At 37.4% G+C, this 23809-nt stretch overlaps 1 protein-coding gene across 4 annotated transcripts in view; it reads left to right on the top strand.

The window, feature by feature from the left end:
* Kif4a (kinesin family member 4A) overlaps positions 1–23809 on the top strand; it is a 108020-nt gene that overhangs the window by 45510 nt on the left and 38701 nt on the right. For all 4 annotated transcript variants that reach the window (XM_074064475.1, XM_074064472.1, XM_074064474.1 and 1 more), the window contains 8 exons: positions 6332–6464; positions 8479–8537; positions 8650–8755; positions 13753–13809; positions 14760–14945; positions 19856–19959; positions 21202–21346; positions 22095–22205. In XM_074064475.1, the coding sequence (XP_073920576.1) occupies positions 6332–6464; positions 8479–8537; positions 8650–8755; positions 13753–13809; positions 14760–14945; positions 19856–19959; positions 21202–21346; positions 22095–22205 (901 nt within the window). The remainder of the gene's footprint in view (positions 1–6331; positions 6465–8478; positions 8538–8649; positions 8756–13752; positions 13810–14759; positions 14946–19855; positions 19960–21201; positions 21347–22094; positions 22206–23809) is intronic.

The following is a 23809-nucleotide window of genomic DNA, read 5'->3' as shown; positions in this document are numbered from 1 at the left end:
ATAGTTTCTACCTCCAACAGTAAGGAACCCAGCTCTCTTTATCTATAATCTATTTACATGTTCAGTTCTAGTATACACATAGCCCATATGCCTGTGAGAAACTTTATGAACTAGATTATAACATTTATATACAGATTTTTTTTCCTAGTTTTAAGCTTAGAATATCCAGGCAAGACACTATTTCCCAAAGTTACTGTTTATGTTCAATTTTGGGCGACTCCTACATCTTGATTAGTTAGCTTTAAGTGTTTATGTTTTTGGTGTGTGAAGCGTTATAATAGATCTAAGATTCAAAGTTATGCAGAAATGTGTACTCAGAGCTGAGAAATGCAAGTAAAAACCCCAATGGAATGAATACCATAAAATAAATGTGTGTGTAGAACAGAAAATAACAAGTGTTTAGCAAGAATGTGAGGATGTGGAGAAATTGAAACCCTTGTGTACTATTGGTGCGATTGTAAAATGATGTCACCACTGTGGAAAACAGTATGGAGATTAGCAAGAAATTAAAAATAGGCCTGTCATATGATTCATCAATCCTATTTCTAGATATATATCCGAAAGAATTGAAAGCAGGGTCTCAAAGAGATGTTTTCACAACTTTGTTTATAGCAGCATTATTTGCAATAGCTAAAAGGTAGTAGCAGCAACTCAGATGTCCACCAACAGATGAATTAATAAACAAAATGTGGTTAGTGACATCAGCAAGATTGCGAATAGGAGGTCCCTACAAAAAGATCAGCTAGCAACTATCCACAAGAAAAAGCACCTTGGTAAAACCCCAAAATATGGAATAAGCCTGAGTTACCTACCATATTGGATGGAACTAAATCAAAATCTTCAATGAAAGGATAGCAGAAACTGGCTTAATTTGACCTTCTTACTCTTCTCCCTTCCCCAAGTCAGCATACCACCACACACAGAAGAGGATTCCCCAAAGCCAGTCTATAGATTTTGGTGAAAGCTCAGTGTACTTGCTAGCAGTGGTACTTGGGCAGAGCTGATCATTCAGCTATGGGAAGTGCTAACTGGCTTCAATTCCTAGCTGTTTAGCCTCAAGGCGTAGCTTCATACCCTACCCCAGGCCCTGTCCAGGGAAAGAGAAGACCCCAGCATCAAATTTCCAAAATAAACAGGCACTAGATCAGCCACACTAGAAACTTAATCTGTGTTCCCAGCAGCCTCAAAGCCCATCTTCAGATCCTACCCAGGGAGGAAAAAAAATTTCAACTATGCATTTTTACTGAGCATAATAGTTGGTCCATCCATCCCTATCCACTTAACTCTGGGGTCCCTCTTGTAATCCTGTCCAACTCACGATCTCAAATAGCAGCACCTTTTGACCAGGGAATATAACCTGTGGCCCAGCCAGATCAGAGACAACAGCAGTGCCCATTCAGCAACTTAACCTGATAGCAGAGCTCAGCTAGTAGTCTTGCCAGATAGCAGAGCCTACCTACCTTCCCCTTCCAAATTCAGTGTAAAACTTTCCCATACAAACAAAAGCTAAGGTCGTTCATCGCCACTAGGCCTGCCATAGGCGAATTGCTAAAGAGAGCTATGTAAAGTGAAACAAAAGGCTCCTTGTTAGTAACATAAAACTTAGGATGGGACTGGGATTTGGCTCAGTGATAGAGCACTTGCCTACTATCTTAATGGTATAAGAAATGCAATGCAATATTCAGAATACTCTAGGACTGACAAATATAAAGAATGTTCCATCCTACAACAGAAGGCACAGTTTTCTCAAGTGCACACAGAACATTCTTCATAGATCATATGTTAGACTACAAGACAAATCACAGTATATTAAAGGTTGAAGTAACAGCAAGCATCTTTTCTAGCCACGATGGTAATGAAAAGAATTTTAGGAAGTTCACAGTACACAGAAATTTAACAACATGATCCTGAATAACCAATGGGTCAATGAAGAAGTTAAAAGGGAAATTTTAAAATAAATTGAGACAAACAAAAATGGATGTACAACATATTTGTGAGAGTAATAAGAGGAAAGTTTAAACCAACAAATGCTTAAGTGGTAAAAGAAGAGTGATCACAAATAAACATTATGCCTCAAGTAGAAAAAGAACAAGCTAAGCCCAGTGTTAGCAGAAGGAAAGAAAGACAACAGTCCCCCTTATCCACAGCGGGTATGTTCTAAGACTTCCAGTGTTAGAACACTGGTGGTCTAACCACCAGTGGTTGATCAAAATTGTGGAAAGTACTAAACTTCATACTGCTTCTCTTACACATACCTATGATAAAATTTAATTTGTAAATTAGTCACTATAAGAGATTAACAACATTAATCAATAATAAAGTAAGACAATTATAACAGCATTGTAATGATAGTTTGTGTTTTGGGGCTGTTACTAAGTAAAGTAAGGGTTACTTAAACACAAGCACCGAAATACTGTGACAGATGATCTGATAACCAAGACAGCTGCTAAACAACTAAGCAGTTGGTACTATATACAGCATGGATACTATGGACAAGTCAATGATTCATATCCCCAGCAGGACAGGGCAAAATGGCACAAGATTTCATCATGCTGCTCAGAATGACATGCAGTTGAAAACTTATTGTTTATCTCTGGAATTTTCCATTTAGTAGTTTTAAACCATGGGTAGCTGAAACTTCAGAAAGTGAAAACATGGCTAAGGAGATATTACTGTACATGCTCCATGCATCTTAATTCAACCTTCTCCCTATGTATGCAAATTTAGTTCTCAATTTTTTGCGATTATACACATACTATAGTGAATAACTTTGTGTGTACATATTTTGTGTTACTGGGGGTTTATCTTTGGGGAACATTTCTATAAGTGAGATTGTTAGGGCAAATGGTAAATACATGTGTGGTTTCGTTAGGTATTGCCACATTCCCTCCAAAAGGGTTGTGCCAATTTGCATTTCCACCAGTGGTATATGAAAGTGCTATTTCACCACAACCTCACTAACAAAACGTGTTGTCATACTTACTTTTTACCAGTATGATAGGTAAGAAATACTATCTTATAGTTTGTTTTAATTTGCATTTCTTTATGAGTGAGTTGAGCATTTTTTCATATGCTTAAGGACTACTTTTATCTCTTTTTTGTGAATCATCTGCTCGTGTCTTTTCCCATTTTTCTATTGTGTTTTTCTTCCTTTGGCCCATTTCCACTAAATTGTGGTAAAATATGTATTACACAAAATTTACCAGTTTCACCATTTCTAATTATGCAATTCAGTGGCATTACATACACTCACAATGTTGTGCATCCATCACCACCATCAATTTCTAATTTTTTCATCTTGTAAAATTCTGTAACATTAAACAATAACTCTCCATTTCCCATCCCCCAGTCCCGAGCAACCTCAGTTCTACTTTCTGCCTCTATCAGTTTCACTACTCTAGGTATGTCAGATGAGTGGAATCATACAGTTTTGTTCTTTTGTTCTGGCTCTTTTCACCTAGCATAATGCTTCGTTTTTCAAAATACATATTTGTATTTTAGAGACATTTCATAAGGCTGTTTACAAAAGGTACATTTTACATATACAAAAACTTTTACTTTTTGTCCTTGGATTACATTCCTTTGGTTTTGGATGGGTGTCACTGGAGCTTTTGTATTTATTTTCTGTTAGTGTCAGCTTGCACCTGCTCCACAAACTTGAATTCCTACCATTGCCAATTAAATAGCATGTAAAATAGGAAACATTGGTTTTTTTTTAATTTTTATTTTATTCATATGTGCATACATTATTTGGGTCATTTCTCCCCCGCTTCCCCCCTGCCCGCTCCCTTACCTCTTCCCCTGCCCCGCCCTGCTCCCTCCCTTACCCCCACATCCCCCTTGCTACCAGGCAGAAACTACTTTTCCCTTATCTCTAATTTTGGTGAAGAGAGAGTATAAGCAATAATAGGAAGGACCAAGGGTTTTTGCTAGTTGAGATAAGGATAGCTATACAGGGAGTTGACATGCATTGATTTCCTGTACATGTGTGTTACCTTCTAAGTTAATTCTTCTCGAACTAACCTTTTCTCTAGCTCCTGGTCCCCTTCTCCTATTGGCCTCAGTTACTTTAAAGTATCTGCTTTAGTTTCTCTGCGTTGAGGGCAACAAATGCTATCTAGTTTTTTGAGTGTCTTACCTATCCTCATACCTTCCTTGTGGGAAACATTGGTTTTGTTGTTTTTTGTTTTTTGTTTTTTTTTTATGGTCTGATCTTTGTCTGGCCCTAACTCTACTTTCTACTTTACTCTTAAAGTCTTCCCCCATCATGTGGGAGTCCTATTTCATGTTGTGGTCCTGTACCGCTTTTTGTTCCTTACTACTCTAAGAGCTTTTATATCCAGTATCCTCTGCATTCCTGTTTCACCTATCTGTGAAGTTAGCATAGTAGCTAGGAGTACTAGACTGCTGAGCTAAAATCCCAGCCTTACCATGACTCACTATTTCTGTGACTTTGGCTTATTTAACCTCTGTGCCTCAGTTTCCTCAATTATAAAACGGGATAACAGTAGAACCTACCTAGGGATGTTGTGAGAACTAAATAAGTTTAACATAGGTAAATCATTTACAATAGAGCCTAGCACACAGTGCTGTAGAAGTGTCAAGACAATTGTAGCAGTGTTTAAATATTCAAGCATTAACCTCAAATTGCAATGAGAAGCCTACTTGTAAGTGCTTAATTTTCTTTGGAAAAAATGAATAGTTGACTTAAATATGATTCCCTCATTTAGAGAAAATATTTTAGGGAAAAAACTAATCAGTTAAGAGTGTCATTACTTTGAAGCTTACAAGAATGACATCAAAGTTTTCAGTTTAATAAGAATAAGGAAATAAAGAACCAGTAACCTAAAATAACACTAAATTTACTAACAGTTTATTTTTTATAATCCACATTTTAATTGAACATTCCTTCATAAGAGTTATAGTGGTTTTTAACAAAGTAACATGAGACCTTATCATGTGGCTTTTGCTAAAGAGCAAGCTAAGATCTGTGAGAGTTGATGGAGGTCTTATCTGGGTGAGAGGGCATCTACTCTATTCCTGATATTTTTTTCTGTCCTTTATTGAGATTGAGAACAGCTGCTCCTGTCCTTTTTTCTCTTTAACATAGCTTTGACAACTTTTCATTTTTCTCTTCAGTCCTCTTCAGATCAAATCTTCATATTTCTTCTGATCTTTTTTTTTTACCAGTCCTATCTTCCAGTCTTTTGAACATTTCGTGGATTTAAAAAAAAAAAACTATGCTTCTTTTCAGTCTGCTTCATTAGTCTGGAACTGATACCATAATATGCACAAATTCCAAAAGTTCTTATCTATATGCACATATTCCTTCAAGCTACTTCTATCCCTCCCTTCCATTACTGACACCACTCACTCTAAGCAATTTAACATTGATAGAGGAATAAACAGGAGGCTGTGGGTCTTCAGTTTCAAGGAAAGCAAGCATTTAGAAGGGAATGGTATTTATAAAGAATTGTGAAATGTGCCCTTAGTGACCACTGGTCATCATTTCAGTTTTCTGACTTCTTAAATGCTATTTCCCTAAAGTTTACAGTAAATGGGCAATCAACTTTTGTTGATAAGGTTAAATTTTGATCTTGAGTAGTGTCACTTCCTTTTCCATACCTCCTCTTTCTGTACTTCCTGATCTCTTTTGTTTTCCTTTTGTGGTGCTGGTGATCAAACCTGGGGCCTTGTGAATATTAGGCAAGTGCTCTACTCTAAGGTACAGCCTCAGTTCCTACTTGCTTAATCTTTTTTTTTTTTGTGACACTGGGTTTGAACTCAGGGTCTCATGCTTGCTAGTCGGGTACTCTACCACTTGAGCCACTCCACCAGCCCTCTTTTTGCTGGGTATTTTCGAGATAAGGTCTCAAGAACTATCCTCCTGATCTCTGCCTCCCAAAAAGCTAGAATTATAGGCTTGAGCCACCAGTGCCCAGCTACTTGCTTTATCTTTAATGAGGAATTGAAGGTAGGAAGAAAAAGGAGAGAACATGTATTTTAGTTATAGTTAGCCTTCACCCAAATGGCACAAATAGAGAAATCCTAAATCAAGAGCCAAAGTAAAGATTAGCTGTTTCAACCTTATCTGGCCCTGAATTATTACCTCCTTCTAAACCATTAAGGTACTTCAGAGGTGGGTTTCTTGTTCATCTAATATACTGCCAGACTGGGAGGATAGGTAGGGTTGAACATACTTTTCCCAGACTTTTATGAGGTAGTTTTAACCCAACCTCCACCTAGAAGGTTTGTGGGATATATTTTTGTCTAGTGTTGGCATAGGTGTTGTCAATCAGGTATTTTTCTAACATTTTGCTCTTTCTTTTAGTGTGGAGCCATCAGAGAATCTACAATCACTGATGGAGAAGAATCAGTCCCTACTAGAGGAGAACGAAAAATTAAGTCGTGGTCTGAGTGAGGCAGCTGGTCAGACAGCCCAGATGTTGGAGAGGATCATTTTGGTGAGGCCCAAGACTAAAACATCAGCTCTCTGGACATTTACTAGCCCTAGTTTCTAAAATATTTACCATGCTTCTCATTATGAGAGATAAGTTATATGGAAAGAAATGTATTTGTATTTCCATATCCTACAGGGAGCCTCTGTTGGGTAAATACATGGCTTATTATCAAACAGAATATTTAAAAGAATTGTACAGTAAGTATGTATCTGCCACAAAGAATCTACGTGATTCCCATTTTAAAATAGATTTGTTATAAAATACTAGAAAGGAAAGAACTAAGTCCCTTTGTTAACTTAAGTCTTGCCTAATCTTTATCCATAATGTAGGTTGAGTGAGTATCCCTAATCTGAAAATCTGAAATCTGAAATGCTCCAAAATCCAAAATTCTTTGAACACTGACATAATGCCACAGTGGAAAATTCCACACCTGACCTCATGTGACAAGTCACAGTTAAAACACAGATGCACTGAAAATATTGTATAAAATTACCTTCAGGCTATGTGTATAAGATATATATGAAACATAAGTAAATTTTGTGTTTACACCTGGGTGTTGTCCTCAGGATAGTTCATCAAGTATGAAAATATTCCCAAATCTGAAAAAAATTGAAAACTGACACCTTTTTTTCTGATCATAAGCATTTTGGATAAGTTACTTGGTACTCAACCTCTACCACGTAACTGTTCCCTCACTAAGATCTTAGTACTGCTCTATCTCCCTTCCCCTGATCCTGTCACATTTCATATCCCATCTTAACAGCTGTAATGGTTAGGTATAACAGCTGGGAAATTAATTCATTTTCCATATGATTTATTTCCAAATAGTGGATCACTGTGTAACTGATTACACCAACTCTGATTCCTACTACCTGTCTGTTTGATAGTAAGACAGTCTGGCTCTGTCACTAAGGTTTTTCTATTAGCCTAAATACAGCTCAATTTTTGATTCCACAACTATTGCCAGAGGTGAAAATGAGTTTCAACCAAAATGTAATTGAACCTCTGTAATGTATGCACCTTTCATACATCACTGTGCTCTCTAGTCAAGAAAAGGTAAACTGCTTAAAGTTTTCTTTAAAGGATGCTGGATCCTATGTCCATTGTATTATCCATTACTAGCAGAATAGGATTTTCATATATAATTTTCTGTCTCCACTGCTGCATTTTATGCCTTTGAAGTAACTCTAGAAGCCATGTTTCACATGTATATGAGCATAACTGACATAACAGTCAGTACTTGTTATTCTAGCCACATACTCATATGACTTTTATAAGGTTATTATAATAGCTGCCTGATAGCCTTAGCGTTTGATGTCCTGTCAGAACTTCATAACAAGCACATTTTTATTCTATATAAACAATCTTTCCTAAATGTGTCGTAGCATTCAGCATGTTACAGATTCTGTGATTGAAATAAAACCAAAAGTACCAATCATAGCTGCCTTCTGCCATTTTTTCACCAACATCATTCTCATGCCTTACCCTTTTTATTGCTTTCTTATGCTAAAACTGGCCTATCATATCAGATAGTGTACCTTTAAAAATTCTTAGCTCAAATTTAGTTTTGAGGCCCTTTTATATTTTTAATGCCCTGATGCTAGGACTAGGGAACAGTGCAATGTAGGAGGCAGTTTAAAGTGATTTTATTTTTTATTTTTTGCAAATAGCAGGGAGTAACATGCCAGGAAGTACTGCTTTTTCCTCCAGTTGTGAAGTTCTCTATGGAATTAAGGCTTCACACTCCACCCCATAGTCTGAGCTTCATGGCAAGCATAAAACCCAGCTGCTCAAATGCTATTTTTAGGAGCTCATGTTGACTTTAGGGCTAATTTCCATGACTCTGTTAAAAAACATATTTCTCACTAAATAACCAGAGCTCACTAAATCTCTATTATAACAAAGAAGGCAGCCTCTCTACCTAGGTTTTCATCCATAGGAGTAGAGGAACAAGTACAATTAGGTAAAGCTATCAGATTATCACTGCAACTGATAATCTCCTGGGTCTTTGTTGCAGACAGAGCAAGCCAATGAAAAAATGAATGCCAAGCTAGAAGAGCTCAGACAGCATGCAGCGTAAGTTTCCTACCAAATATTTGTTATCAGCCTATACCACCTTCGTATCTGATCATGTCTCCTGTCCTTTGCAGTATGATTAACCCTTGGGTTGTTTTGCTTGAATTTTCAGCTGCAAAGTGGATCTTCAAAAGCTAGTAGAGACTTTGGAAGACCAGGAATTAAGAGAAAATGTAGAGATAATTCGTAACCTGCAACAAGTGATTACCCAGCTATCGGTAAGCCAAGTAGGAGCACTATAATAGGCATTCACTCTCACTTGTTCCTCTTGAGGCATACAAACATTTCTAACTCTCTGATCTTTTACTAAAACAACTAAATTTTACGATGCTGAAGGACAGAGATTATAGGTCATTGAATATGATCTGAACATTAAGTTTGTTAAAGCACTCATAGGTCACATATGCATTACACATTAACATTTCCACATTCTAACCAGGCATGGTGGTACACACCTGTAATCTGAGCACTCAGGAGACTTAAGCAGGAGGATCATGAGTTCCAGGCAAGCCTGGCTACATAGTGAGACCGTGACTCAAAAAATATCCATATTCTAATCAAACACCACATGCAACAACAGCAGCAGTTGTTGGGGTCTTGTATCATACCCCAATTTTAAATAATCTGGTTCTCACAATAGCTTAGAGCAACCAGGGCATACAATTGCTCTCTTTTATAAACAATAATAAATAATTTTAATGATAATTGTGCCACAGTTTCCCATTTTTATTTTTAATACAGTCATAAGCTGGGTATGGTAGGACTTGCCTCTCATCTCAGCACTTGGGAGGTAGAGAGAGATAAGAAAATCACAAGTTCAAGGCTAGCATGGGCTACACAGAGTTCAAAACCAGTCTGGGCTATGTAGCAAGACCCTGTCTTAAAAAAACAAAACTCTTATAGTAGTTATTGGTATGGGTATAATTATTTGTTGTTTTCCCCAGAAGAAAAATTCTCATAGTCCCACCACGCTAAAAATCTCTTTTTTTTTAAGTACTGGAGTTTGAACTCAGGGCTTTGTGCTTCCTAGGTAGGGACTCTACCAATTGAGCCAGGCTGTCAGCCCTTTTTGCCTCACTTATTTTTCAAAGAGTTTCTCACTTTTATACCCTTGTGCACCTAGACAATGATCCTCCTATTTATGCTTCCCACATAGCTGGGATGACAGGTGCATGCCACCAAACCCAGCTGTTTTATTGGTTGACATGAGGTCTTGCTGTTTGCACAGGCTGGCCTAAAACCATGATCCTCCTGATCTCCACCTGCGTAGGTAAGATCACAGGTGTGAGTCACTTCTAAAAATCTATTTTATGCTTAGTCCTTAGACATGCATACTTTGTAAGAAATTGATGTCATACCATAGTATACTATGATAAGAGTTTATGTTTAGTTTTATTCCATCTATATTCTTCTATTACTCTAAAGCAGAAATGTATATGTAGATTCCTGGTGGTAATTCCTAGCTCTTGGGAACAGGTTTTCATTTTACCAGGACAGTGAGTCTCCTATCCTTGGTATTGCCCACTGTTTTCTAAAGTTGTCTATAGGGTATCATAAAGTCATCCACACAGAGACTTACTTTTAAAGAGCACGTGAAAAAAATATCAAACAGTATTATCAAGGGGAAAGGTTATGATGGCCAGTTCTAAGAAACTGAATTACTAAACTCTCCCAAAACTATTAGGCAGTGTTTTAGAATAAGTAGTGTTATATAAAACTGTCATGATAGGTTCAAAACTACAGTGCATAGTAATTGAGAACTTAGACTCCAGAGCCAAACATACTCTGGTTTGAAGCCAATTTTGTCACTTACTAGCTATGTAACATTACTAAATGCTATATTACTGTCAAAAGGAAATAATTTTAAGTGACTGATATTGGGGTTAAAGGCATTATGCAGTTAATATACTTAGGGAGACCTGAGCTCCAGATAACTCCCCAAGTCGAGCAGGACTGAAGTTTGATAGAGTGAAGAGAACAAAGGGGAGTGTATCCTGTGGTTTGGCTCCGGTAGCAGTTTTTGTTGTTAATTGCTGTGAAACTTTTGGTTAGAGGTTGTTCCAGTTCTCATGCCCCATGCTCGGGGAACATGTTAGTGCGATCCCATTCTGATAGTTAACAGATTATTTTAAGGGTCATTTTTTCAAACCTTATCATTTGTAAGTTGATTAAGGTTCATTGATAGAAAAATGACAATAAAGGGGTGAGGGACAAGGTGACAGTTGAAGAGGAAAACTAGGCACGTGCTCTCATTTATATTAGCAATATGAGCAAAGTACAGTGAGAGCACCAAGGAAGAGGTGCTTGACTATTAGTTAGTCTAGAAAATTCAGGAAGGTGTCACAGAAGAAACTGGATCCTAAAAATAAGTAGGAGTTTGCCATGCAGACAAAGGGGAAAGGACAATTTACATAGAGGGAAAGGCATATGCAAACACAGAGGTTTAAAAAATGCTAAGAACATAAGTGCAACTGAAGTATATAGAGTGCATGCTAGAAAATAGCTATCACAAAGGCAAATATCACTATCTATAATTATACTTAATTACAATTGAAACAGCTGACACATGAAAACCTAGTGCCTCAGAATTAAGATATTCTAGAGTGCAGAAGCCTAGTGAAGCCAAAATTTATAAGCTCAGAAAATAATGACTCAGTATACCATTATTCATGGTATCACACTAGTCTTAGAGAGTTTCATATTACCTCATTTCTGGGGCTTTGAGTCACATGGGAAAGATGAAGGAAACCTATGGAACCAAATTAATAAAATAAGATAAGCGTCCTCACTGAGAATCTGGCAATATAACAGTTGCCTGGTGTGTCTGTAGAAGAAGTGGTTAGTGGTGGCTGGCTCAAAAGAACTCTGTAGAATTGCTGTCTGCCACTGAAATGCATTTGGCACATGCAGTAGGAGGGTGCTAAAGATTGCCACAAGCTGATAAAGTTCCTGGCTTCCATCCTCTGTCACAGTTAGGCAGAGTAAACCCTTTTATCCTAGGCTCCTGCTGGACTCTTGAATCAGAGTTCTCCACATCTATTGTTTGGAGACTCTCCCAGCAACATATTTTTGGAAGTACAAAACAGTATATCTCATGGCTTTTATTAAGACATGCTACTGTGAAAGCAGAATGTTTCAAATGTAAGTGCTTGTGCCCTCCATTCTGGATTAAAACTATTTTATTTTAAGTGATGGGTGAACACCCCTTTTTCAGTTATGAAGGCAACCATTATTTGTGGATATTCCTCCTGGGGTTTTCAGTGCCAAACTGTACCATTTCTTCCCTTAAGATATAATTCAAGCAAATCTCCTTAGTTGCAATTACCTGTGAGAAAATTTATCCAACCCTTTCACTTCCTGCAAAATCAAATATTTTTGTTTATACTCCCTACTCCAAGACCGATTCTATAAGAAGTATTTTGCATGCCTAGTAATGTTATTACCTAGGTTTTGGTAGTTAGTATAGCACAATGTATCCCATCCTTGATCCTCTGACCATCACTGTGTGCAAACCATGTCTTTTACTTACAAGAGGTTTTTAACTTGTAGCCTTAGAATAGGGAGGGTGAGGGTGGGAAAAGGGCCAATATTTTGAACTAAATCCTGTTGTTATATATTTATACATTTAGGATTATGAGAGCAGAATCCTGCTATGTTCATGTTTAAACCATAAGCTTAAACCTTAGCATTGTGAAATTTCACTGGGCCAAAAGCCAATGATAAACCCACAGTAACATGTCTTCTTCAAAGATTAATCCTTCTCCTTTGATCCTGACCCTCTGGAAGGCACTAAAAAAGTCTCCAGGCTGGGGTGTGGTGGCTCAGGAGGCCAAGGCAGGAGATTTGTGAGTTCAAGGCCAGCCTGAGCTGTGTAGTGAGAACCTGTCTCAAAAAAAAAGCAAGGAGAAGATGAGGGAGGGAGGAGAGGAGAGGAAAGGGAAAGAAAAATAAGTCCAAAAGACAGTTATTATAAATCATAATAATCTAGGATAGGCTTATGACTAATTAGTCCTTATTCTGAAAATTAAAACATGGAAGAGAGGAAAGGGTAACCACTAACCTATATTAGATTGATGTGCTCTGTTTTTTTAAGAAGGATTTAGTGTGTCTGACACTTGGAGAATTACCAGTACTGTAAATTATGATGAGAAAATGCTTTATAAGCAGCACTTATTAAAGTCATCCTCATTCCTTGCCTTAAAGGTACTGATACTGGAGTTTCAACAATCATGTAATGCTTCCCATGTGCTAACCCTAAATTCTTTCTTTGCTGTTAAGCCAAGAATTCTTTTCCCTGTGACCTCCTTAATCACGTGACTTCCTGGAACTAATACTTTCTTCCCAGGGTTTTGCAGGATCAGAAGCAGTAATCCATATGTTACAATGCCAAATAAACCCTAAATTCCAGTGGTGAGAACAGAACTTTCTCATGTAATAGTCTGTAAACAAATTAGTCCTAATAGGTGGTTTTAGGTTTCCTTTCTAAGTGTTTGTTTTTCCACTGTCCAAAAAGGGAATTTGTTGTTCTCTGAGAGTAAACTAGTGCTCACCCTTCCCCTCCTAGTAACTACTTAGAGCAGCTTCATATGATCAGTTCTTAGCTATGTGAGGGATAGAGGCTTTATTATCTGTCTGGGTTTATGATCACATTTTTCTGGGGTACTCCCTTAGGACCCTTATTTCCTTATGGAGTAGGACCTTGCTATCTTGACTGACTTTAAAATAAAAATCAAAAGTAGCTCTTCATTTTGTCTACTTTTCTGAATCATTGCCAGTATTTTGTATGTCTATTCTTTGGATGGTATGCCCATAAGAAGTAACTAGAATTGTACCCTGATACAGGTAGACTTAGTGGTAGAAATGTAAAATGAAAGTCTATAAAATGGATTAAACTTTTGTCTGTTGGAATGGCTAAGTGTTTCTCTCTGGCTCAAAGATATCTGGCAAAGAAAAAGAGAAGTAGAATAAATATGTCAGTTGTCACATGGCCTTATTTTTTTTACAAAGACTATGCAATTGCCCTTTTTGAAGAAGAAACTCTTGAAAGGTGGGAAATAGAAGCATGTGGCTATTAGAATGTCTGTGACTACAAAATGGAGGCAGCACCTTAAATTGTCTCTGTGTATACTTGAAAAAAGTTAAATAACAAATATAAAATCCACTAGTGAACTTCACTTCAGAATCTTTGCCTAAATCGAAACCTTTGTCACTGCAGGATGAAACTGCTGCTTGCATGGCTGCGGCTATTGACACTATGGTGGAACCAGAAGCTGTAAGTAATTGTCCCCTTTGTGTGGAACCAGGAGCTCTACCTGCCATTTCCTATAATTTATCACTCGACTGAAGAAGGGAATCTGTGACTACTACCATTTGCCATAGAACGCCCTGGAAATCCAGACATCTTTAGTGTAAATCTGTTTCATAAAATCCCTAACTTGGATAGGCTCTATCTCTAATAATATAACCGGTAATGGGTGGCAAGACTTTTCAGGGATGTCACATTCCATATGTGCAATCTGGCTTACTGATTTCTTGTTAGATGCTAGAATTCTACATCAACTGTCCAGCAAGTTAAAAGGAGGAGAGGAACAAATTTGGAAATTATGGCAAAGTCAAAATGGCATCAGAGGAGAAATGGAAGAGAATTTCTTTTTCTCAGCAGACCTTTCTATGGATGAAATGGTTAGGGGCTAAAAGAACCAGGGAAAATATTTTGAGTGTTCATATCACAAGGATAGGTTAAATGTGTTAGATATTGACTAAAGGTGAAGTCAAAATGAAAGGGCAGGCCATGGTTTGCTTAAAACATCCTTTTACCCCTAAACAAATATATATATTGGTAGTTTTCACACTCTGAAAGAAGGAAGACACCCATGGGAGAATAAATGGATCCTCTTTGCCATCTCCACTACCGTCTCTTCTTTAGGGAACACCCTTGAAATGAAGTAAAAGTAAGGAGTGTTGGTCAGATCAGTAAAGGAAGTAACAAGAAAGCTTAAGTATTTAAGAGAGTACTTATGTGAACATGGATATAGACTAGTTTAATTAATTTCAGATGTTTAAAGCAAATGTTATATGAGAAACCACAGTAGTGAAAGAACAAAGGTATTGCTAATGGAGAAATGGCTATGAGACTTGATGAAATAGTGCCTAAGGAACTTCAACTTCTAGTTTCTCTTACAACTCATTATCCTCTATTATCCTGATCATTATCTTTTCCAGCAAGTGGAAACCAGTCCAGAAACCAGCAGGTCTTCTGATGCTTTCACCACTCAGCATGCTCTACGTCAAGCTCAGATGTCTAAGGAGCTGATTGAGTTGAATAAAGCCCTTGCACTGAAAGAGGCCCTAGCTAGAAAAATGACTCAGAATGATAGCCAACTACAGCCCATTCAGTTCCAGTACCAGGTAAACAATTTTGTAGGGCAACATTTGTTTATGTCTGCCATCATTAACTGAATGGAAAGAAAACAAGCACACCTTTTAGTGACAAAAAGACAACGTGATGTACATGGTACAGCTGGAATTGTATTGGTGGTGGTTTACATTTGGTATCGGGAACCTGTTCCATTTACTCTAATGCCTTGTCTTATACCACAGGTATTTAATAGATAGCATTATAACAAATGTCGTTCCCAGCTTTAGAGCAGTTGTGTTCTAATAAATATGCTTAGGTTCTGAGAAAGGCAGATCTCTTAGTGGATGGTCTGGGTTATAGTATGAATTATGAAACGACCAGTAGTGACTAGGAATTTCCTAATGGTAATTCTAAGTCTCCCTTGGTAATTAATAATCAGGTCTCTATTTCATCTGTCTGGTTCACTTTCCCAAGCCTGCTGTCAAAGGAATTTATCATCCTAAAGAATTTGCTTCACTCCTCATTTCTTTGTTAAAACAAATTCCCTAGCTTCCTCCTTCTTGGGATATTTCTTTGGTTTAGGTGGAATATAACCCCAACAGCCCTTTTGGAAAGCATGCACGAAGGAAAATCTTTTAAGTCATTGTATGTCTGAAAAATAACTTTTTTTCATTCTTACACTTCTTAGTTTGACTGAGTTTAGAATTCTATGGAAATTGTTTTCCTTTAAAATTTTTATTATTATTGTTGTGCTGGGTGGGGGTACATTGTAGCATTTACAGAGGTTCTTATAATATTCTTTGTCCTCAAGTGTCACAATCTCAAAATGTCTTCTTTTCTGGGAAGTCTTCTTATATCATTTCTTTGATAGTGCCATTTCACTACAGATTTCATTTTCTTACCTCATCCCTCCTATTTTCTATTTTTTTGTTCTTTTTATTCCTTTCTCTATGAGATTTCTTTCCATTACTTCTGGTGAACTTCTTTTATTTGCCTACTAATTTCCAAGATCTCTTTTGATCCTCTAATTGTGTGTTTTTATAGCCTACTATTCATTTTTTCATGGATGCACCATAAGGTTAGTAATTAAAGTTTTTTGTTTGTTTGTTTTGTGGTACTGGGGTTTGCACTCAGAGCCTCACACTTGTTAGGCAGGTACTCTACCACTTGAGCTACTCCACCAACAGAAATTAAAATTTATTGAGGTTTTCTTCCCCCTGCCTTGCCTCTATTTCCTCCACATTTCCTTTCTTTGGTGTGCTTATTGTATTCTCTCTTTCATGTAAGAAGCTTTCCCCAAATGTCTAGTGATCCTTAACTGTCTATTCATACTTGAGTAAGGCACTAAAAGCCAACAGGAAGTTCTGCATAGGTTTCTTCCACAAAGAAATCTTTCATTCTGCCTAGACCTGTATAAGAAGAGTGATATACCACCATTCTGGAGTCTCTCCAGTCATATGCAGACTTTTATTTAACCCTTTCATCAGTATGATACTCTTGAGCCTGCTTTTAGCCATGTCCAGTGTCTATAAATCCAGCCTGTGAGGGTCAGCCACTCTGGAAAGGAAGCTTCTACTCCTCTCTGTGGACCTGTGACACAAATTGACTTGCTGCTTCTTGGCATTCATCCTATGGGAATTATATTTGAGGGTTTTTTTTTTCCATTCAAGTCTGTTCATATCTCTTGACTGCTCTCCCGTTCTCTTTCAATTCTTGTTGATTTATACAACCTTTTGGGTTATTTTATTGAAATTTCAGGAGGAAGCAAATTAAGTATGCAGCTCAATTGTCTGTGTTAACAAGACATTCAATGCAGCCTTTTTTAGGTTGTGTATATTTTGGCTTTTCCAGGATTAACTTAAGATTACTAGTAAGGCTGAGAAATTATTCCTTTCTTCTTATACTCTTGCCCAGAAACATGGGAACGTGAGTTCTCCTGGCATATTTCTAACCCTACAAGGAGGTGTAAATAGTGAACTATAATGATGGCTATAGTAAGATGTCTAGTTCCTTTTCCCTTGGATTCAAATATGCTTGAAAATAAATTCTTAATGTTAACAGTACCTTTTACTGGCATGTAAATCACCATCTCTCTTTTTCTAAGAAATAAAGACAGTTTTTCATTCTAAACAGTATTTTTCCTATATGATGAAGAGTTGCTGTAGAAAAATTGGGTGAGACATAGGTTCTGTTCAATGAAGATACCATGAGTTGATATGAACCAAGATTCTCAATATATTTGAATAATTCCCTCGGTGGAGTTGATGAAATAGTTAGTGACTGAACATGGTTAAAATACTATTTTTCACCCATCAGATTAATAGCAGTTTTGAAGTGTTATAATATCAAATGCTAACATGAGTACAACTCATCCTTAGATGGTAAGTGGAAATTAGAATAGCCACTTTGGATAATGCTTTAACAATATCTTTTTTCAATGTGTGCTTTTTTCCTACTCTAGTAAAATTTTACTCATATGCACAGAAGCATTTAAAAGAATATTTTATCATGTTAGAAAAAAGAATGAGGCAGCTGGGTACTGGAGAGGTGGAGATCATAAGGATTGTAGTTTGAGGCCATCCTGGGCAAAACATAAGCAAGACCCCATCTCAACAAATAAGCCAGGTGTGGTGGAAGATTTCTGAAGTCCCAGCTATGTAGGAGGAGTAGGTAGGAGGATTGCAGTCCAAGGCCAACCCCAGGCAAAAAGTGCAAGGCTGTATCCAAAAACAACTAAAGCCAAAAAGGGCTGGCAGTGTGGCTCAAGTGGTAAAAGTGACTGTCTAATAAGCACAAGATCCCGAGTTCAAACCATAGTACTATCAGAAAAAAAAGAATGAGGCAGATCTGTATGTACTGATACAGATTTTTAAGATCAATTAAGTTAAAAAAGGCAAGTTACAGAATAGTATACATTACACTTACAGTTTAATTCTTTTTGTATGGTGCTGGGGATTAAATCCAGAGCCCCACACATGCTAGGCAAGAACTCTACCACTGAGCTACAGCCTAGCCCCTATTTGAATTGCTGCACACACACTTATATATGTATACTATATGTATTTATATGTTATATCAATTATATATTGTAGACATTTGCCTAATATATGTGATATATTTTCTATATAGCATTATCTAATATGTAATATATAATATATTTTATAAATGTAAAGGTTTAGGTCTATAATATGTACATATGTAAATGTCTGCAGAAAATGTGTGGACTGTCTATGCCATGCGGATAACAGTGGTTATTTTTGGAGAAGGGAGTAGAATTTTGATAGGAGTGAGACAGTCAAGGGGACTTAGCTTTTATATGTATTATCTGGATTGCTTTTCACAAAAATATATTCACAAGATAGTTCTATAAGTAAAAACAATATATATATATATATATATGTACTTATATATTTATTATTTTTAATTTATTTTCTTTAGGTTATTGACCAGTTTAAATATTTAGAGTAACTATAAAGCAATGATAATTGATTTTCAGTGGTTGTACTGAATGGCTCATTGGTTTGACAACAGCTCTAGTCTATTGAGAATGCATCTCTGTACAGCCCCACCTAACCTGTCTCTACTTCTTTGTGTCAATCCAGTATGGATCTGGGGCCCTCATATACCCAGCTTGGCTCCCAGCCACTCATTCAACCACTTTTGGTTATAAGAACAGGATGGAATCTGATCATTGGATTTTCCCAGTCTTGGAAACTGCCAAACTTCAGTTTCTAGAATTCATTTCCTAAATGCATGCAGAACTGAAGTTGCTATTGAATAGATAAATTTGAAAGTTCTGTTGTTGAAAATATCTGTGTAGGTCCTTAGAGTTTATAAAATGTCTTTACCTTTTTGTCTTAGTTGGTCTTCCCAGCAACTCTGTGAAATAGGTATTGGTGGAGTTTGTTTGTTTGTTTGTTTGTTTGTCTTGGAGATGGGTCTCACTATATTTTCCAGGCTGGCCTCAAACTTCTAGGCTCAAATGATTCTCCTACCTCAGCCTTTGGAATACTGTGGGTTATAAGTCATGTACCACTACACCCAGCTGGTGTTATTGTTAATTATTTGCATAGATAAAGAAATGCTTAGGAAGCCAGGCACCCGTGGCTCATGTCTGTAATCCTAGCTACTTGGGAGGCTGAGATCAGGAGGATGGCAGTTCAAGGCCAGCCCAGGCAAAATAACCAGAGCAAAATGGTCTGCAGATGTGATTCAAGTGGTAGAGTGCTTGCTTTGCTTGCACAAAGCCCTGAGTTCAAACCCCAGTCCTACCAAAAAAAACAAACAAAACAAGCAAGCTTAAGAGTCCCCAAGACCACTATTGAGTCCAGTGATTCACAGGGTGAACTCACAAAACTCAGTATACAGATGTACTGATAGGTAAGATTAGTGAAAGGATACAAAGAGGACTGTGGGAGTGGCTCAAGTGGTAAAGTACCTGCCTAACAAGCGTGAGGCCCTGATTTCAATCCCCAGTACTGGAAAAAAAAAGATAACATAACAAGACTCTGTACTCCCTGAAAAAGGGTAAATCACATTGCTTGCATAGTTAAGCATTAGTGAGTTGATCTTAGCAGCTAGGGAATGGCAAGAACCCTATCAAAATATTAGTTTCCAAACACATGCTAAGAGCCAACCTTGCAAGCAGACCTTTTTGAGAATAGTAGTCTCAGGCTTGCTCTATTATTTCTGCATAGGAACTAAGGCTAAAAGAAACTTTCCATAAGATACTTAGATAGTAAGTGTTGCAGTCACGACTCAAACCCAGGCCTTTGGATTTGAAGCCAATACTTTTCCCACTGTGTAACCTTAATCTCCATTGACTCAAGAACATATGATTTTAGCATGCAGTTGAAGTGATAAAATTTAATGTATGGTTCCTGAAGACATGGAATGTTGAAGCAATTTTCTTCTTGTCCTGTATAATGTGTCCTTTCTCTCTGACCTATAACCTTTCTAGGATAATATTAAAAATTTAGAATTGGAAGTCGTCAATCTGCAAAAAGAAAAGGAAGAATTGGTTCTTGAACTTCAGACAGCAAAGAAAGATGTCAACCAAGCCAAGTAAGAATAAAGGCAATAAATGTCAAGTCCCTATCATGTATAACGTGCTTTAGAGGGAATAGAGAAGTAAAAGACCTATTTACCACCCGCAAAGGATTTAAAGCTAGTGTGGAAAGGAGACCTAGACACAAGAAAAATTAGGTAATTGAGATTTTTTTAAAGCATATCTCAGGATGACACTAAAGAGTGCCATAACACAGCACACAGCTAGTAGCCAAACAAATTCCTTAGAGTGATTAGGTTAAGAGTACAGAGGCAGGACATACCAGTTTAGTCTGTCATGATCAAGGAGCATGTGAACTGGCTTGAAAGATTGACAGACTTACCAGACAAAAATAGTGTCCTTGCCCCTACACTGATGGTAAATTAGCTTGTAAATAGAATTAATGTCCAGGCTAGTAGTTAAATAAAAATTGTAAGGACGGGGAATGTGGCTCAGTGGTAGAGTGCTTGCCTAGCATGTGGGAGTCCTTGGGTTCAATACCAAGCACCACAAAAAAATTAGTTAAAATAAATTTTAAAATTTTTTAAATCTCCCCATCACTTATAATCAGTTAAGAAGAAAACTAAGGCTGGATGCTGGTGGCTCACGCCTGTAATCCTAGCTACTCAGGAGGCAGAGATCAGAAGGATTGAGGTTTGAAGCCAGCCCAGGCAAATAATTCCGTGAGACCCTATCTCAAAAAACCCAACACAAAAACAGTGCTGGTGTAGTGGCTCAAGTGGTAGAGCACCAGCTTAGCAAGCATGAGGCCCTGAGTTCAAAACCCCAGTGCTGCCAAAAAGAAAAGAAGAAGAAAACTAAGACAGATAACTAGAACCTCCTACTCTCCTTTAGACCTTGGCCTTAGAGAAAGCCTAATTAGCTATTCTGTCTTCTTTTTACTCAGTGACTATTTTATCTCTGTTGAATGTAAAGCTTATGTTCTTAATAGTTATGCTGAATGTTTGTCTTCTATCTCAGACTTGTGTAACAACTGTCCAAATTATTCTTTACAGCTAAAGTGAAGTAAAATGCCTTCAAAGAACTATCCTTTTGACACAGAGTGTCATTGTTATATACTCAAAAATATATTGCTTTACTCTGGTATTAAGCTCTCATTACTTAAGCAGTTTGGGTTATTTGGGTGGTATTTGTTATTTTTAAGTTGGCTATATATGAGAGTTGTGAACCTGGAGTCTTGTATTATGTCTTTTGGAGTCATCCTTTGCTGTCTTCAATTCTTTTGAATCTGTTTTTAGATTGAGTGAACGCCGCCGCAAACGTCTTCAGGAGCTGGAGGGTCAAATAGCTGATTTGAAAAAGAAACTGAATGAACAGTCCAAACTTCTGAAACTAAAGGAATCCACAGAGCATACTGTCTCCAGACTGAACCAGGAGATACAGGTAATAAACTCTGATCCTTGCATTTACCACATTGAAACTTATAAACATAGGCATTCCATTTAGAATTATACTGCAAAGGTGTTTTCAGGTGAGAGACCGTAGCAAGCTGGGTAATCATTTCACGTGTAAGTGTGAAAGTAGCCACAAATGTCCTTTTTTCAGGACACTGTGCTAGCTGTCTAGAATCGGACTTATTAAACCTTGCATTAACATCTAATTTCTATTTTTTCACAGAATTTAATGTTAGATTATCTAAAACCAAAGAACAAAAATAATCTGAATATTTAATAGTGCTATCCTAATCACCTTCCACGATCATGTGGCATAATTTTGTAAAGCAGTAGCAAGATGACAGACACCTTAGAGAATATACTCAATTATTGGATATTCAACTTGTAACATCTGCAAAGTAGTTGCAGGTTACTTGTACTAAAACCTTTAGAATACAATGGTTGCTAGCTAAAATTGTCCTGGGAATTTCATTTATATACAGTGAATGTAGACTGTATTTAGCTTGTAGGAACATTTTTCTTTTATTTCTTCAGAGTGTTCATTTGGGTAGTCTAACCTTGGAAACCCTGTGCAAATATAGCAAGGGGTATTACAAGCCTAATCAGAGAATTTGTTGATGGCCTTCTCAGCTTAGCACTGGGCTTTCTTTCTTCCTTATGGTAACTGTATCCATCTATATATCAGCCTACAATAAAGTGCAGATGTCTAATACTTTTACTGTTTTTTACTTTTACAGATCATGAAAAACCAGCGAGTACAGTTAATGCGTCAGATGAAAGAAGATGCTGAGAAGTTTAGACAGTGGAAGCAGCAGAAAGACAAAGAAGTAATCCAGTTAAAAGAACGAGTAAGCAACTAAACTTATCAAATACCTGGTGTCTCCAAAAACATGACATATTCATGAATTTAACAGCTTGGTATTGCCTACTCTGTACAAGAACTATCTACTAGGTACCATGGGAGACAGAAAAATGAGTAACATATGAGCTTGGCCCTTGAAGAATGTCTCAGCTAAATGGAAAGATAAAACATAAGCATGGATTTCTCAAATACAAGGCATAAAGAAATTTGGGCTTTAAGAATGGTATAAAAGATTGAGGGCTAGGGGTATAGCACAAGTGGTAGAGTGTTTACCTAGCATGTTGGGTTCAATCCCTAGCATCACACACACACACACACACTAATAAAAATACAGTATTATTAGCCAGGCATGGTGGCACACACCTATAATCCCAATATTCAGGAGGTAGAGGCAGAAAGATCATGAGGTCTAGGCCAGCCCTGGCAAAACATAGTGAGACCCTATACACACACACACACAAAAAAAACCACAAAACAAAAGGGCTGGGGTCATGACTCAAGCAGTAGAGCACTTGCCTAGAATTGTGCCAGACTCTGGGTTCAAACCTCAGTACCACAAAAAAGGAATGGTATAAAAGATCATGGCAACTAAGAGAAAGGAAAACATGCATCCATTTGGGGTGAAAAGTAATTAACTGAATAGGGCCTGAACAACAGGGAGGATTTTGGTAGTGATAAGTTCAGGCGGAAGTTCATATAGATGGAACAGCAGGAGCAAAGAGAGATAATGACTTTGCAGATATATTCAAGGAATGGTGAGTAGTCCACGTGGTTTGTGGCTAATAGTAGAAGATTCAGTTGGAAAGGCAAGTTGAAACTGAGTTGTTAAAGATCCAAGATATTTGGACTTTGTTAGTTTTATAAAGATGTTTAAGATTTGAGAGGAGCAATGTGAAATCATCAAAATATATTTTTAAAGGATATGTCTGGGAGTATTGTTTAAAATAAATTGAAGTATTGAGAAACTAGAAACTAGAACAGAAGTTAAGGTCTTGCATGGGCTGATCGAGTGACTCAAGTAGTAGAGTACCTACCTAGCAAGCACAAGGCCTTGAGTTCAAAACCTAGTACTAAAAAAAAAAGATCTTTCATGATCCAAAAAGATCAAGGGAGAAGCACTTTCAGAATGGCAGCTGAAGGAACTTTGTAGACTCTCTCTTCCCAGCAAAACAGCCACAACTGGTGAATTTTTTTTAAATAACTATTAAAAGCCTCTGAAAAATGTCCTGAGGGCATGCAACAAATGACGAAAGATTTATTCAAGCAAATCTTCTAAATCTCACAACAGCCAGAATCCATGACATTCGAGCTATGAGCATTTCCCTCCCCTCATCGTGTATCTTCCAATCCATGGCTATGCTTTCTTCCTAGTAGGAACAAGCCTCTAGCATGTTTCATCCTGCATAGCTCCATGTTGCTAAGCTCTGTTTCAGGCAAAAGGAACCAAGAACTTTGAAGTTCCGCTCTTTCACCCTGAGCTGCTGTTCCCACCCCTAGGTCCCAAGCAGTAATATGGAAGTTCTTTCTAGGGGAGAGGCAAGTCATGGGAATAGCCATAGAAATGTTGCCCTCCCTAAGGGGGCTATTTAG

Source organism: Castor canadensis, chromosome X (genome assembly GCF_047511655.1).
Source record: "Castor canadensis chromosome X, mCasCan1.hap1v2, whole genome shotgun sequence".
NCBI lineage: Eukaryota > Metazoa > Chordata > Mammalia > Rodentia > Castoridae > Castor > Castor canadensis.
The sequence above is the reverse complement of the archived record's forward strand: the minus strand, read 5'-3'. Positions and strand labels throughout refer to the sequence as shown.